This window comes from Cavia porcellus, unplaced genomic scaffold, assembly GCF_034190915.1.
Source record: "Cavia porcellus strain 051 isolate PalLab524CR breed Dunkin Hartley unplaced genomic scaffold, mCavPor4.1 scaffold_4, whole genome shotgun sequence".
Lineage (NCBI taxonomy): Eukaryota > Metazoa > Chordata > Mammalia > Rodentia > Caviidae > Cavia > Cavia porcellus.
In genome coordinates this window covers 82,337,987-82,354,101 of record NW_026947487.1, presented here as the reverse complement: position 1 = coordinate 82,354,101, position 16,115 = coordinate 82,337,987, and the positions used below count along the sequence as shown (strand labels likewise).

Below are 16,115 nucleotides of genomic sequence, written 5' to 3'. Positions count from 1 at the left end.
AGGTTGCATCTTTAGATATCTTTCCCCAATCCCATATATGTTTATAAGATGCCTCTCATTTGCCATCTACATACTGCAATGTCCACTACCTCTCACCCAACAGTGACTCTTCCTCTCTTTCCTAAAGACCTGCAGTGCAGCCACTAGCAGCTCTTTCCTTCCTGCTCCTCAGCGTAAAGATCTGGCAGGTAGGAAACATCCTTTTTCTTTACTTTTTTTTTCTTTCACTACATTCACTGAGACAGCAAATATGTGTGGCCCCATCTTTAAAATATGTTTAGCTGATTATTTCTCACTTACTTTTTTGCTCATACCCTAACAAAAGACCCATGTGCTTATTTTATTCATATCTCCACCAAATGCTAATGTGACAGTGAAACTTTCAGTAGTCATGAGATCTGAAATACAGCACTGTCCCACATCTGCTCCTTTCTTTACCTGATTTTATTTTCCTCATGTCACTTTGAATAGTTGAAAGTATATTCACTTTTCAATTGTTTGAAGTCTGCAATACAAGTTGACTATGCTCAGAGCTTATTGCCTAAGATGCAGTCTAGCTCTTAGATCTTCCCTGGATACACTGTAGATGGCCAGTTTACAGTAACTAGAAATACGAGTACAAATCACCCCTATAGAACACTGCTGTTGGACTCAGTGCAGAGAAAGGCATGCTTGTCAGGCACACAGAGCGCAGCCCTCATTCTAGATGACTAAGTGAGAGCCTCTAGACATTTCAGTCCAAAGAGCATCACTGTGATAGTTCTGATTCTTCCCCCTTCTTTGTCTCTTACAGCACAGGAGATGAACACAGCTTAGGGAATTGGGGTCACTTGGACCAGGTGGCTGCACTGCGCTGGGTGCAGGACAACATCGCCAACTTTGGAGGGAACCCAGACTCTGTGACCATCTTTGGAGAGTCAGCAGGAGGTGAATGTGTCTCTGTTCTTGTAAGTCTCCTTATATTTCATATTGCTGATGAACCTTCTTGAAGAGTAGCCAATCTGGTCATGTGTGTCTCTTTTCACAAGACCTAGATTTCACAAGACCTAGCCACAGTTTACTCAGCACCTATATCAGCTTGTGAACAACCAAGGCAAAACTCCTTATCCTGCTGTTCATATGAATTTCCTTAGGCTGACAGAATCTCCACCTTCAGTGTGCAATCATGATATTACTCTTCTTTCAACTTGACTGAATTTCCACTGGTCTTTCTTTTTAATGAGGCTACTGGTACAGTTGGATAAATATTATGGTAGTATTCATCCTAGTGAATTTTCACCTCTATATGATAGATCTTGTTTCTTCTTTTTTTCCCCAATCCTCTCCCCTCTTACTCTCCTTACACAAAGCTTTGTTTATATTTTATCCTTTTATCATTTCATCTTTTCTCTTCCTTCCTTTCACCTCTCCTTTCCTGGTTTCCTTTCTTTTGAATCATTTCTTCTTAATTCACATTACCTATAATATACTTCAGTTTCCCACTTGAAAGAAATCATGCAATATTTACACATGTGACCTATTTATTTCACTTAGGAGTATTGCCTGAAAGATCTCTTTACCTAGAAATGTCTCAAGTTTATCCTTCAAAGTGACTGAGTAACACTCTATTATATAAACACATCTTGTTTATCTGTTATTCATTGATGGGCCTTTGTTTCAAAGATTTAGCTACAACAAACTGTGTTGCCATAGAGGTAGATGCATGCATATTGCTGTGGTATGTTGCTTTTAATCATTAAGGCTCACCTTATTCTCTTGGAAAGTAGGGCTGGAGATAAACTAGGCATTTCAAGATCAAGGATGTGACTTCAGCCCTGAGAGCAGGGAGGGGCTTCTTGTAAGGTGTCTTGATAAACTGATAGTGCCTAAGAGGGAGGACAACACTCTGGGAGTGTGGGTCAAATTGAACTTGGCAACACAGAGGCGCAGAAGGAGGGAGGAAGTTGACAGTAGGTGGAGGTAGAGGAAGGACGGCATAGGAGTTTTGTGATGCATATCCAACCTGGAGTCTTGAGATGCTTTAGTCATATGGGGATTGGGGATTGGAGGACACTGGTCAATGTTACAGAGGATGCTGTAAATCAGAAGTAATCATTCAGGCACTCAGTGTTGAGCACTGGGTCAGCCTTATTTCTATATTTTTACACAAGGTGTTGGTTTCATAGTTGAATATCCAAAAGATGTTGCATATTTTTTACAGTTTAGAAAGAGGGGAAAGATTGTTAAGCTCAAAAAGCAAAACAGTCATCCACATTCTCACTGTCCATGAGTAGTCACTGTGGACCTTTAGCCATGTGTTAAGAGAGCATTTTCCACAGTTCATCTATGTATGTATGTATGTATGAAACACTCTAGCACAAGCAGCAGCCATTTTTCTTTCATGATGATTATTTTTGCTAAAATCTAATCAAAGTTCTGGGACAGAATTTGTTTCTGGAAATACAAGAGTCTTTCTAAAATTTGGTTGTTGTTATGGGCACAAACAACACACTTTCTCTTTTTTTTTTTTTGGTACCGGGGATTGAACTCATGACCTTGCCTTTGCCAAGCAGGCACTTATGTCACTGAGCTAAACCCCGAGCCTAGCAACACACTTTTAATGCCTCATTAGTGTGAGAAACTAAATAAGTAAAGAATTTCTGAAACATAACCAGATATTATGAATTGAGAAGACACCATTGAAACGGAAAGATGATGGACAAAAGGAGAAACACAAGTGGAGAAAAAGAAAAAAAAATTATATATACACAAGTTAGTTATGTTACACAGCTAGCTTCAGTTTGAATTCATTAAAGAGAATGTTTTGTGCTAATATTGTTTAGAAACAATATCATACCTATATCTTATACATACTCTGAATAACTACTATGAAATAAGCAGTACACAATCTATCAAGTATTGTGTCTGTCCTGCTAATCTGTTTTGAAACTCTATTACACTATTTGCTTATCTTTTTGTCTCTTTTAAGTAAAATTTAGAAAATAAAATTCTCTTGGGGAAATGGCACAAAGAGAGAGCCTTGGAAATAAAGGAAATCTGATGAGCAGCCATAGCTACTCAAAGATAGTATCTTAAGGTGAATGGCCAGGGCACAGGAGTGTATAGAGGGAGCCTTAAAGAATAAGTGAGCCACTGACCTCCACCCTTTGAAAATTAACTTCTTCTCCACTCCCTTTCCAGGTGCTATCTCCCCTGGCCAAGAACCTCTTCCACAGGGCCATTTCAGAGAGTGGTGTGGTCTTCACTCCTAGTCTGTTAAGCAAGGATGTCAAGCCTCTGGCTAAGGTAGGGCTCACCCTGGAAAGATAATGTATTTTCTCTGCTCTCTTGGAATCCACAGATGTGTTTCTTGCTTTGAAATCTCAAAGGATCACTGAGATGCTCAAGGATCACTGAAATGAGAATGGCTGAGCTATAAGAGACTTCAAGGATCATATTTCATACTTAATAATATCTTCCAGTGAATCATGTTATCCATATTTCCTGCAATTCTGTATAAGCCTTACTCTGCGGGAGACAGAATACACAATTCAGGACCTCACCTGCATTAACTCTTTTTATAAGAGAAATGAAATAATTACCTTACCTGAGAAATAAAGGTTCAAAGGTGTTAAGGGCCTTGCAGGAGATCAAATAGCAAAGAATTAGAGCAGCTAGAATTTGAAACAAGACAATATAATCCTGAATTTAAGCTTTTGATCTCCATAGCAAAGAATCTCTTTAATAAAGTTCAATTTTTAGAATACTGCGCTTATTCTTTAATTATTTACTTGTGATGTGCTGGGGTATTGGTTATGGCTAGTTCAGCAGATAGTCATACATATATATAACTGAATGATGCCCTGTTAATGAATGAAGCTGCACACTCTGGGACAAAAACAAATCCCACCCCTGCTGGTGTAGATTATGCTCTGCCCTAACTGCATTTAGACATTGGGTTTGTGGTAACACCCTTTTGTGTACATTGGTGGAAGGAAGTGTCACTGATCTGGAACTCTGCTGCTGCTTGTCATCCTTGCAGAAAATTGCAGGTGCTGCTGGGTGTAAAACTACTTCCTCAGCTGTCATGGTTCACTGCCTGCGCCAGAAGACAGAGGATGAACTCTTGGAGGTCACACAGAACTTGGTAGGTGCCTCTATTCTCATGGTACCTGTATATTGACACTGAACTTTGTCTCCTCAGCTTTTTTCTTGCTTTGGTGAAGCCATCTGGGATAATTTCTCACTTTCAGCAGCATTCTTAGACTACTACTCCAAACTGAGAGTTTAATTTTTCATTTAATTTTGTTATGAAGTATCACAAATGTTCAAAATATTCAATAAGAATTTAATGAGCATTTTTCATAAACATCTGTTGCTCTTTCTACTATAAAATTTTGGCATTTGTATTTTCATAAGTATTTTAACAATTGAATGCTCTATATTTCTGCATGGAACTGCGATACTGAATTTTGGGAATGAGGACACTAAGAACTAAGTATTTCAGAAAGTTTCAGTTTCCCTTGACTTATTTATAAGCTATGTAAATGAATTTTCTTTTTTTACTTACATCAGAGGCCCAGTTTCCTATATTTTCTGATAAACAAGTAAATCAGGAGAGGTTGAATCTATTTATTATTTATCTATTATCAATGTATCCAACTTTTTAAGCCATGCATTCTTATATCCATGCAATTTGTATAGTGTCAAAAATCAAGTATTTCCCCATTTATAATGTTTCCTTTATCTACACTCTACGCATCTCAAAGAGTTACCAGATGTCAGTTAGTTTTCTCTGAATGCTGAAAAAAAATTAGACAACACCCAAAGTTAAATGAGAAAATTTTTTCTTAGCTCACATTTTGTAGAGGCTTCAGTCCACAGTTGGCCAGCTCCACATCAGGAAAAGATAGCAGACTAGTATTGTGAAGGACAAACAGAGTTCATGGCAGGCAGAAGGTAGCAAAGCAAGGCAACTTTCTTTCAGTCTCTTATCTTTTATTCTGGTTACCAGGATTAGGGAAGGATGCCAGGTCAATCAGTGGAATGGTTTTGTAATCACCCACCCTTAATGCTACCCGTGTTCCTAGCATTGCACCATGAATCAATCATGCATTCTAGATTGAGTCATCCCTGAAAAAGTTCAATCTATGACTTCATGAGTCTTTTCAGGGGTATCTCTGCAGAATTCATAACACCAGAATTCATAACACTCTTTCATTCAGTATTCCAAAAGGAATGGCATATTTGTCACCTATCTGATATTTGTCACTGATATATTCATATATTCATTCAACTTATTTGTACTGAACAACCCATGCATCTCTCCATGCTAAGTGTATGAAAAGGTGCTCTCAGTGGAAAAGAACTGCATAGCCTACTAATTCCAACTAGAAATTTCATTTCTCCTTTTCTGTTATTAAATATTAGTTTATGAATTGACTATATCTATCTTCAAATAGAACTATTCAAGGAAAAACAAACCATACAGTGAGTGGGCTAAAGGTAGTGGGAGTGCTGAGAGGGGACACATTCAAAATAACCAGTAGTGATGCTTCTCAGGAAAAGTGACATTTGCACATTGATGGAAGGTCATGGCCATCTGTCATCACAAGGAAGCTCAGCAGAACGAACATCCAAAGAAAGTAACATCCAGGGCCAATAAAAACACTCCCCATGTGATGAAGTTTCAATTGTGGTCTCATGAGTTATCTGAACTTATCTATCATCTATTTAGATCTCAATCATTAAAGACACTTCTATACCTTGTGGGTGAACCACCAGAGCTGTGTTTTGCTAGTGTATCCATAGACTGACTCTAATGTGGCTCTGAGACTTGGATCTGGGTTTATTGTATGAAGTAGATTAATCTAGATACTCAATAAATTTAATTATCACTATTTTATAACATCTTAAAAGAAGAAAGTATTTCAGTTAATCTACATATGGACCCGAAGGACCCAGTTTATGCAAAGATATTTGCTCACTTTGGAACAATCCAGAGAAGCTATGATCCTGGGACATCTTTATAAGTTCTTGTGGAAATGTTTCCCTTCTTTCCACTGCCCTCAGTATACACACCCCTGGTTTGTGGTGGGCTACCATAAATAATGGAAGCATCTTCAGTTGTTGTTGGTCACAAATCTGGGCCAGACCTGTTAGCTAATGCAGGCAGCTTCAGTCCTAGTGAAACCTTGCAATAAAGGAAAGCATGAACTGAAGAAAGTTTCAGTGATTTTGTGTGTCAGGGTTTCTTACTGCAAAATGAGAAATTGCAAAGCAACTTGAAAAAAAAAGTACTTAAGAATGTAACAGAATCTTCAGGTAACTGAAAAACGAACTGGTGGTTTAGTTCCCTTTGGCTGGATCTAAGATATTGTTAAAAATTTACATGTGTTAATCACCCAACTTCCACACTCCTTTGTTGGTTTCTCACTAAAACACATTTATCTCCTCTGTACATATGAAAGTGAACAGTCTGGACTTCTTTGTGTTTAGAAATCTTCTGTAAGATTATAGTATTAATTTTGGTATAGTCAGTTGAACTGACCATGGAATGTATCCATACTGGCACTAATCTCTAATTTTGGGGGCCTGAAGATCCACGGTGCCCTAAGGACACTTGAAATCACAAAGCAGGGAAAAGGAGGGAAACAGGTGGAGAATGATGGGAATGCCATCTCTGGCCACTTCATCGCACCTCTTAACGTATCAACTATTGAAACTGCCACAATTCCACCACTACAGTCAACTCATTTCCACATTGTGCAAGAGACAAATTGAGATGATGTTACCAGGGTGACCATTTAGATGAAAGATGAGTAGAGGCCCCAAATGATGTTCTCCCAAGAGCTCCAGAGATTGATTGCAACCTAACTCCCCTTTGTAGGTGCCTGCCCCTCCCTGCCTTGCATGCTACCCTATCCTCATACACATCAAAATCTGTGTAGTGCCCTTTTTCTCTGGGCCCAGCAAAAGACAAAGCAGGAGGAAAAGCAGGATACTCTGGGACATACATGGAAGGCTAAGAAACATTCTCAAACTGTTTTCCCTTCATCTTCACAGAAATTTGCTTCTGTGGATATTTTTGAAGACCCCAGAAAGGTAAGAACCTTTGTTTACTTGATTATAGGTTTTGATTCTTTACACCTCCACAATGAAAAAAAATACCGTCTTTTGGAATTACAGTTCCTTCTTATGGACATGTTGCTGATCCCCAGGGAGGGCTGCAACTTGCCAGGGTAACACAGACTGTAATATCAGAGAATGGACTGAAGGGTACTACAACCCTGAGTTCAAGTCTTGTGCTCCTGGTCCGCAAATCTGCGTACTCTGAACTTACATATCTTTTTCTCATTATCATTTTCCTGTTTGGAAAGCTCCAGTTTAAAAGAATTGATCATAATTTTCTGTTATCAGTAGGTAGAGGAAACTGGATAAGGGGCACAGGAGCACTCAGTGTGTCCAATCTCCTGGGATGGCATGGGATAGAGACTTCTTCAACACTTGTAGCCAGGAAGCAAAAAGACAAAAGTGCAGCCTGGATGGGAACACAGCCATTCAAGTTACCTGGAACAACTCATTAGTACTGGACCAGGTCCCGGGAACAAACATGAGAGAATTTTCATAAAAAGCTGGTGATGTGGGAGTCCTGTGTTACGTAGAAAATGAGCCAGCTCTCAGAAAATTTGGAGGTAGTGTTGTAGGAAGAGCTAACATAACTGAAATGCCTTAATGTAGGAGGCTGATGTGTTTATACAAAAGGGTGTAGAGGTTACAAATTCAGGAGATTATAGGAGTTGGGGTGGGTAGATCACTGAAAGGACTTGGTTAGTGATTTAGCACCACATACATGCTGCTCAGATGGCTCTGAGCAGAGCAGTGATATATCTTAAATTTTACAGCAGATTCTGACTCTGGTTTGCACTAAAGAACAGGGAAGAGGCAAGGCGGGTGCAGAGAGACCAAGAGCTGAGGATGGGAGACATTGCACTGCAGTAGCCCATTCAAGGGATCTTGCTTGTTTATACTAGGGCCAGGACAGTGAGGAAGGGACATGTGCATGGAGTCTGGGTGTCTCAGAAGGAAGAAATGACAGGACTTGCTGATAAACAGGTGTGGATGTGTGGAAAAGAAGATGTTCCTGATTTGGAGACCCAAGCAAGACCATGCAGATGGCCTCACGGGAAACTACCAATGTTCACTGTGCAGACACTGGTCATTACTATTGCTTTCATGGCTGCTGATTGCCATGAGAACCAATGAGTGCTTTCCCACTGAGGTGTTCATTGCTTGTCTTCTGTACTTTTACTGTTTACTGCCTCTTCTTTTTCTCCACATTTGTAATGAGAGTGATGTCACAAAACTAGTCTTTGTAAACCAAAGACAGAACATATTCTGCTTCACCTTAAAAGTCTGATTTTGCTTACAAGACAAATTGACTTTCCTCTTTTCTTTGAGGTTTCAAAACATATGTGAGATTCAAGGATGTGCCAGACATTATGCAGAAGACGTGCTCCACCACCTGACAATACTACTTGTCCCTGCTCTGAGGCATTCTCCCGAGCTCAGTGCTCCTTGACAGTCCTGAGTCTAGCTCTGCACAGTGACTCCTTTGTCCCTTTGCTCAGCCATTTTCCACTTTTGAGCTATCCCTCCTTTTTCCTTCACTTGGCCGTAGACTTCATCCTCATCTCCCCCTGCGCCTGCTCCCAGGGCCCTGTTATACCATCTTTCAGTTGAGGTGCTCCGCTTGCTGTTTCCAGAGCAGCCCTTAAAGTACACAGGCTTTCTGATGTGGCAGTAGTTGCAACCAGAGTCTGCTCTGTGTGACACAGTATTGCAGTAGGATTTGGCCCTTGTTGTGATCTTTTCTTGCTCTGAAATAGGGAACCAAGCCACATTTAGCAAGCTTGAGTGATAGGCTTAAAACTTCAGCTTTATAGACCAATAGATACGCAGAGCTGATCCTAAACAATCTGTGAATCTTTACTTTTGAATTCATTTACTTGTTGAAATTTGTTTATTACCCCCACATAACTACTGGCAGAATTCATGTGACCATTTCCAAAGTACATGCAGATGCTGAAAAAGTTTAGGAGCATCATTTCCATGTATCCATGTGAGGTCAAGTGAGAAAATCTGTCTTGTTGTTCCATCTCTCAGGAAAAGAAGTGTCTTTTGAGGCATGTCTGAAGTGCACTATTTTGGTAATATTGCCTTTACTAGCAATTTTGCTGTTTAAGATGCCTTTCAAACAGTGTTAAAATGCTATCTACTGTTTATAAGAACAGTAGAATGTTTTATGGAGGAAAGACAACAGATAGTTCTACTTCATTCAGCCTTCACATGTGAGACTCTTCCCCATGATTTCCATGTTAATGAGTCAATAGTACTATCAGTCCAGTGTAAGAAGAGATTTCCCTACCTCACTGTGAAGCCCTTTTGAAAAGTAGTAGCATAATATCAGTGTAAATGACATAGCAGTAACCAAGTTGGTAAACAGCTAAATCAGTGTATTCATGCAATGGCAAATTTGCAAAAAGTGTAGTAGATGGCATTGCTACGAGCACAAGTGTAAAAATTTAAAATTGCATTACAAAGGGTCACAAAAATTTTTGACCTTTCCCAGGTTGCATATGAACATAAATAAATTTTACATGCAACTAATTCTCTGTAACAAGTTTGCATTGTATATTAAATCTTCCAGTAAGTACCTAAAAATAAAAGTGATCATAATGTGACAGAGGCCCCCAGGAACTGTGGAATTACCTTTGGAAAATTATCCAGTGTTCACTAATTCAGCATTCATTGTAATTTTGTATCCATAACTATTTTAAAACACCAGAATTTGCTTTATGAACATTGTAATGGTGGATATTTTAATTTGAGTGATAATTCCCCTTCTTCTCTCCCACCCGCATCACTTCACCATCACTCTTTCTGCCATGGGAGGCTAATAGATTTCGAGTTCTCGGTCAACCGATCACTGCCAGGGGAGATGTTGATTACGGTCACACTCTCAGATAGACAGAGAGGAACATGTGTGTTTTCACAGGCAGAGTAATGATAAGCATTATGCTGTCTTCCCCAGAAGTATATGTTTGTGCCCACTGTTGTTGACGGTGTGCTGCTGCCCAAAGCACCTGAAGAGATGATGGCTGAAAAGAATTTCAACCTCGTTCCCTATATGGTAGGATTCAACAAGCAAGAGTTTGGCTGGGTCATTCCCATGGTAAGTATGCACAGACTTCTTAGACAGATGCACCTCCTCCCCATATTCAGGTATCAGCTGCATGCTGCTGCCTTAAAAAACTTTTCCTAAAACAAATTTGATTGTATTCCCATGAAACAATGCTGAAATAAATATCCAGACTAAGGAGATAATGGTGTAGTTGTACAAACCAAGGAATTGCAGAAAGTTGAAGAAGTTGGGGAGTCAGGAGATTGTATGTAGGGTACAACAACTTCTACATTGGGCCTGTACTTTGGTTTCCCTAGATCTCCACCTGAGATCTCTGGTATTTCATTGGCAAGAGTCAGAGACCTTCACTCTGTTTAAAATACAGTTCTGTATTAAAATGGAAGAAGGGTGTTTCTCTGTCACTGAAAGCAAAATCATATACTACATAAAACACTGGAACAGGTTTTATTCAGTAATTTGATTGCAGTAAAGAGAAGACCAGTAGTGAAAAATCAAACATGACTTGAACTCAAATCTGTAACATTAAAGCCTGGAGATGTTTAAGGCTGAGTGAGTGCAGGAAGGCATCTAGGGGTAATGGGAGGATCAAAGTGGCCAGACCATTGGATTTATTCCCCCATGCTCATCTGCAGGAGAAACAAACTTATTTTTATGACATGAATCAGAAGTACAGGTTTGGGGGCTGGGGATTTGGCTTAGTGGCATACAGGCGGTCGTGAGTTCAATCCCCCATACTGATAAAAGTGAAAAAGACAAAAAAAAAAAAAAGAAGTACAGGTTCAAGTGAGGCACCCACAGAGGTTAGACTATTCTCTTTGGGACTTTCAGAGAGATCTAGAGTCATATCCCCAAATATTTATATATTTCAGAGAAGGATCAAAATATTTTTCTTTCAAATTAGCTCTCAGAACTAAGGAGAAACTGTTGAAGAAACTGTTTTGAATGAGATTTATGTTTCAAAAGGAAGAGGAATAGGGAGAATTTTAAGCTTTCTAAAGTAGCCATAATCTCTGTGTGTGACAGTATTGAGCAGTCACTTTAGGATACTTGGGTCATGTTGGATAGGATGTGGTTTATGTATCTCAGTGTGAAGATTTGAACCAACAAGAGTTCTGAAGTTCTCAGTTCAGAAAAATCTGTCATTACAACAAATACAAAGATGGTTTTCTTTTGCTCAGTCATTTAGGTCTGTGCATTCTGAATGTAAGTTCATTTGTTTCATTGATACTTTAAAAGTCATAAAAGATCCAGATGCCAACATAGAAGTTTCATGTTATATTGGTTTGGTTGGCTTCCTGATATTTCATGATTCCTCACAAACATTTAACCATTCTATTAACAGATGCTTGGAGGTGTAATCCCTGAAGACAAACTGGATCAGAAGATGGCCGCATCACTCTTGTGGACGTTGTATCCCTTTGCTGTAAGCTGGTTGGAAATCATGTGAATTAGTAGAACAACAAAGAAGGATTGGGGCCTTCGCAAAGTTACAGAGCAATTCAGTAGTGTAAAGTCTGCATCTTGGCCCAATTTTCTGTCTTCCACTTTACTACCCAGGGAGGAATTTGCACAGGGATCAAGACTTTCACCATAAATGAGGTCTTGTGAATTAGTTGGAGAGTCTACATTACTCACCAGGTTCAGGTTGTCACTTTCTTGCTGCATTTCAGAATGTTCCTGAGGAACTGACAGCAGTGGTCACTGAGATGTATTTAGGAGGGACAGATGACCTCGTCAAAAAGAGAGAACTGTTCCTGGACTTAATGGGAGATTTGATGTTTGGTATCCCATCTGTGATTGCAGCTCGTGGCCACAGAGGTGAGTCCTGGAAAATAGATGCTCACACACCATGTTCAGTCTCTGAGCTGCCTAACTCCTATTTAGACAGATGATGAAGTTTTGGGGTCAAGACTGAAAGACTGATCCCTTCTCACCTAAGGACCAGGATCTGTTTTGTTTTGTTTCTGTCAGGAATGGACTGATATTAGGGTTTAAATACAAATTGCTAGTTTGTGAAGTAATCCTAGCAAATATCAGTGGGGAAATATGAGGAAATGATGCAGGAAAGAAATGGAAGCTGAAAACAGTGTCTAGTCAAGCATTTTTCTGTTATGCAAAACCAGACCTGGAGAACTGTGGGAACAAAGCAGAAGATATGTATCAGGGTTGTTCTATCTGCACAGCAAGGTGCTGGGCATTCATTCAACAGTATCCACACATGGTAGGTGGAAGGCTGTCCCAAGTAGTTGTTAATTGTATCAGATTTGATCTCCAAAAAGCATGGGCCATGACCTAAGTTGTCATCCAAAAGATGGAGAATATACACTACTGATGCTGATAATAGGAGCTAAGCTGACCCGTCCAGAATCATAGTTATGAATGAGGCATCAGCGGCGTCTGCTACAGGGGCTTCTTCTTGGAGGCTAGTGTGGTATGCTGGACTACAACTCAAACACTGGAGTAATCTGAAATGCTCTGAAAGTTAAAGCTGGATTCAATTTAAGTTAGCTGTTAAATGTGGAAGAAGTATAGAAGTTCATTATTGCTTCAGAGATGTGGTCCAGGAGGAAGACCGCTAAAAGCAGAGGGCATCTATTTGTTCTAACCAATTATAGTGAAGCTTACAGGGTTTTTTAGCTATAATTATTATGTCATAAGCAAAGAATGATATCTTCAGTTTTTTGTTAGATCACCTTAATTTTTTTTTGTATAATTGCTTTGGCAAGGACTTCCAATGTAGAGATGGTAAGAACAACCACCCTTGTCTTTTTCCAGATTTTATGAGAAAGGCTTTCAATCATTTCACATTAGAGAATAATACAATCAGAGTGCTGCTCAGATTTTGCCTTTCTTGTGTTGTTACACATTTTTTACCCTTAATTTCATAGCTTTTAACATGAAAATCACTGGCTTTTCTTCTATTTATTTTCCTGCATATAAGAAGATGACCATATTTTTCTCTGTCATTTTAGAATGTGATTCATCACAATTTTTGCACACCACTGGAAAATCCTATTTTATTTTGGATTAATCTCAATGCATTCTTGAACTCAATTTTGTAGCATTTTTAAAGATTTTTACATCTATGTTCATGAAGAATATTGCACTGTAATTTTCTTTTTGTAATATACATGCCTTATGTTAGTAGAAGTATAAGAGTGAAATAAAAAATTTTTCAATATTCATCTTAATTGCATTTTAGGAAGCAACTGAGAAGAACTGGAATTAGTTCTTCAAATTTTGACATAATTCATCAGTTAAGCCAAAAGAACCTCGATTTGTCTTTGATAATTTTTCATTACTGATTAAGTTTCCATACTGCTATGAATCAATTCTAACTGTTTTTTATTTAAGTCAGTGTTAATTAGACTGGGAATTTATTCACATTCAGTAGGTTTTCAAATTAGTGTGCATGTGATATTATTAGTAATTCATGTTCCTTTGTTTTGTTTTTGTTTTGAGGATACAGCTCACAACCTCATGGTTGCCAAGCAAGTGCTTATGCTTCTGAGCTAAATTCCCAGCCCTTTATTTTTATAGTGCCAATTTTAATGTACATTTCGCTTTTGTATTACCTGAGTGTTCTCTTTTTTGGATAGTGTAGCTAAATGTTTGTCAATATTGTTTACATTTTGAAGATTCCAACTGTAAATCTTTTAAACATTTTTATAATGCTTTATTTTTTTGTTTCATTTCTACTAATAAATTTGGTGCTGGTTTGTTCTTTTGCTAGTTCAATGCAGCGTATCTTTAGGTTGTTCATATATCTTTCTTGTTTGCAGATGTAGGTGTTATTGATGTATGCCTTTGTCTTAGAACTATTTTGCTGTATTGTAATCTTTCATTGATCTGAAAATATTTTAAAGTTTCCATATCAATGTTTCTTGTTGACTCATTAATTGTTCTGGAGGATATTGCTTTACTTCCATGAATTTGTGAATTTTCTCAAAGTTCCTATTTTAATCCCTAGTATCATTCCAGTGTAGTTCCAAAAGATGGTGGGTATAATTTCAGATTTCTTAAATTAGGAGAAGATTGTCTCATGCCCCAATATGTGATTTACTCTGCAGAATATTTAGAAACCTATGCTGTTTGTGTTGAATTGGATATTCTACATATTTCTGTTAGGACCATATGATACAAAATGCTGTTTATGTCCAGTATTTCATTATGAATATACTATCTGGATGACCTCTCCATTGTTAAAAATAGGATATTGAAGTCCCCTACTATTATTGTATGATAATCTCTTTCTTAGACTCTTTAATATTTTCTTTATATAGGGAGGTGGTCAGTTGTTGGATATTGAAAAATTTAAAATTATTATAGCCTCTTGTTGACTTTACCTCCTTATCAAAATATGTCTTTATTTTTATTTTTACAGTGTTTTTTCATTACAGTACATTGTCCATTCTAACTAAACACCACCATTCCCCTTCAGTTTCCAGTTAGATATAATAAAACATTCAGTCCTTCACGTCGAATCTATGTATGTCTTAAAAGGTGAGGTTTGTCTTGTTTACTGAAGGACATAAATACTCAAGTGCTTTCAACACTGCATTTGGTCAATTTAAGTCATTTTATTAGAGAATGTAATTGATACAGTCAAGGTAATTATTGAGTTTATAAATTCTGTGATCTTAGGGGTTGTTTGCTGATTATTTTGTAAATATTATGTTCTTTTCCATTCCTACCCTCTTTTGTGATTTGGTTGTTTTCTGTAGTGGTATTCTTCTAATCCTGTCCACTCAGTTGTGTGTGTGTTGTTTGTGTGACTTCACTGAAGATATTTAGTTGGTTATGATAAAGCATCTATATAGCACTTTCCACTTACAAAAGTCTGTTTTATGCAGATAATGACTTAACTTTGACTGCATAAAACTCTATATTTCTCCCCATTTATTTTTGATATCAACATGTCATTTTGATATCATTTTTATGGCAATTTGTTTCGTTTACAATTGATGATTTAAGTATTTTTGTAATTTTTTTTTTACTTTTAACTCTCAAGCTGTGGTAAAATTTCTGTACATATTGTCATTCTAGTGTGACGGTATTCAGAATGTGGTCCTGAGTTACTTTTAATTTGAGTTTTACTCATGTATATTTTGTTATAGTTTAGAGAATTCTGGTTAGCGATTCTTCTAAGGTACATGAAGAAGGGTGAATTGATAAGCTCTTGCTTGTTTGGAGAAGTGTCATTCCCTCTCCATTTCTGAAAGATAGCTTTCCCATACAGTATTCATGTTGGCTCATGTTTTTCCTTTAATGTATTCAGTGGATTATTATACTCCCTTCTGTCATCAGAGTTCCTACTGTGAAATCTTCTGGTTGTCATCATGCCCTTGTATGTGATATGGTCCTTATTTCTTGATACATTTATAATTTTTCCTTATCTTTGATTTTTAAAACTTTCACTATTCTGTGACTTTGATGTTCTCATTTTTTGAAATGAACCAGTGCCATTTTTGCTTTATGCTTCTATATTTTGGCATCCATTCTTGTTTATGGAAGTTTTCAGCCACAATTTCTTGATATACACCTTTTGGGCCTTTTCCCTATGTTTTTCTGCATGTTCCATTATGCAAGTATTTAGTATCTTCGTGGTGTCCCATTGTCTCTGCTTCTACTCCTGCTCATAATTACTATTTCCTAAACCTACGGCCACATTTCCTTGGAAGACTTGTGATTATGGAAAATTTACAAATCCATCTGTTCTTAGGCAAGAGGTTTTTTTTTTTGAAGAAATTTGGGCAGCATCCTACCTAAAATAATTACTTTCATTCGCAAGAATCCTTTCTTTTATTTTTTACTTTACAGAGAATAAAACAAAATAAAACAAGGCAGATAGAACAAAATATTGCAAGCAACACAAGATTTCAAAACAAGACAACAGGAAATCTACAGTGGCTATCATAATGTCTCTTGTTCT

General features: G+C 37.8%; 1 protein-coding gene across 1 annotated transcript in view; it reads left to right on the top strand.

Moving 5' to 3' along the window:
* Ces1d (carboxylesterase 1D) overlaps nt 1-16,115 on the top strand; it is a 37,718-nt gene that overhangs the window by 13,940 nt on the left and 7,663 nt on the right. The window contains 7 exon segments of the mRNA NM_001173109.1: nt 794-947; nt 3,181-3,285; nt 4,022-4,126; nt 7,045-7,083; nt 10,073-10,213; nt 11,526-11,606; nt 11,854-12,001. Of these exon segments, the coding sequence (NP_001166580.1) occupies nt 794-947; nt 3,181-3,285; nt 4,022-4,126; nt 7,045-7,083; nt 10,073-10,213; nt 11,526-11,606; nt 11,854-12,001 (773 nt within the window).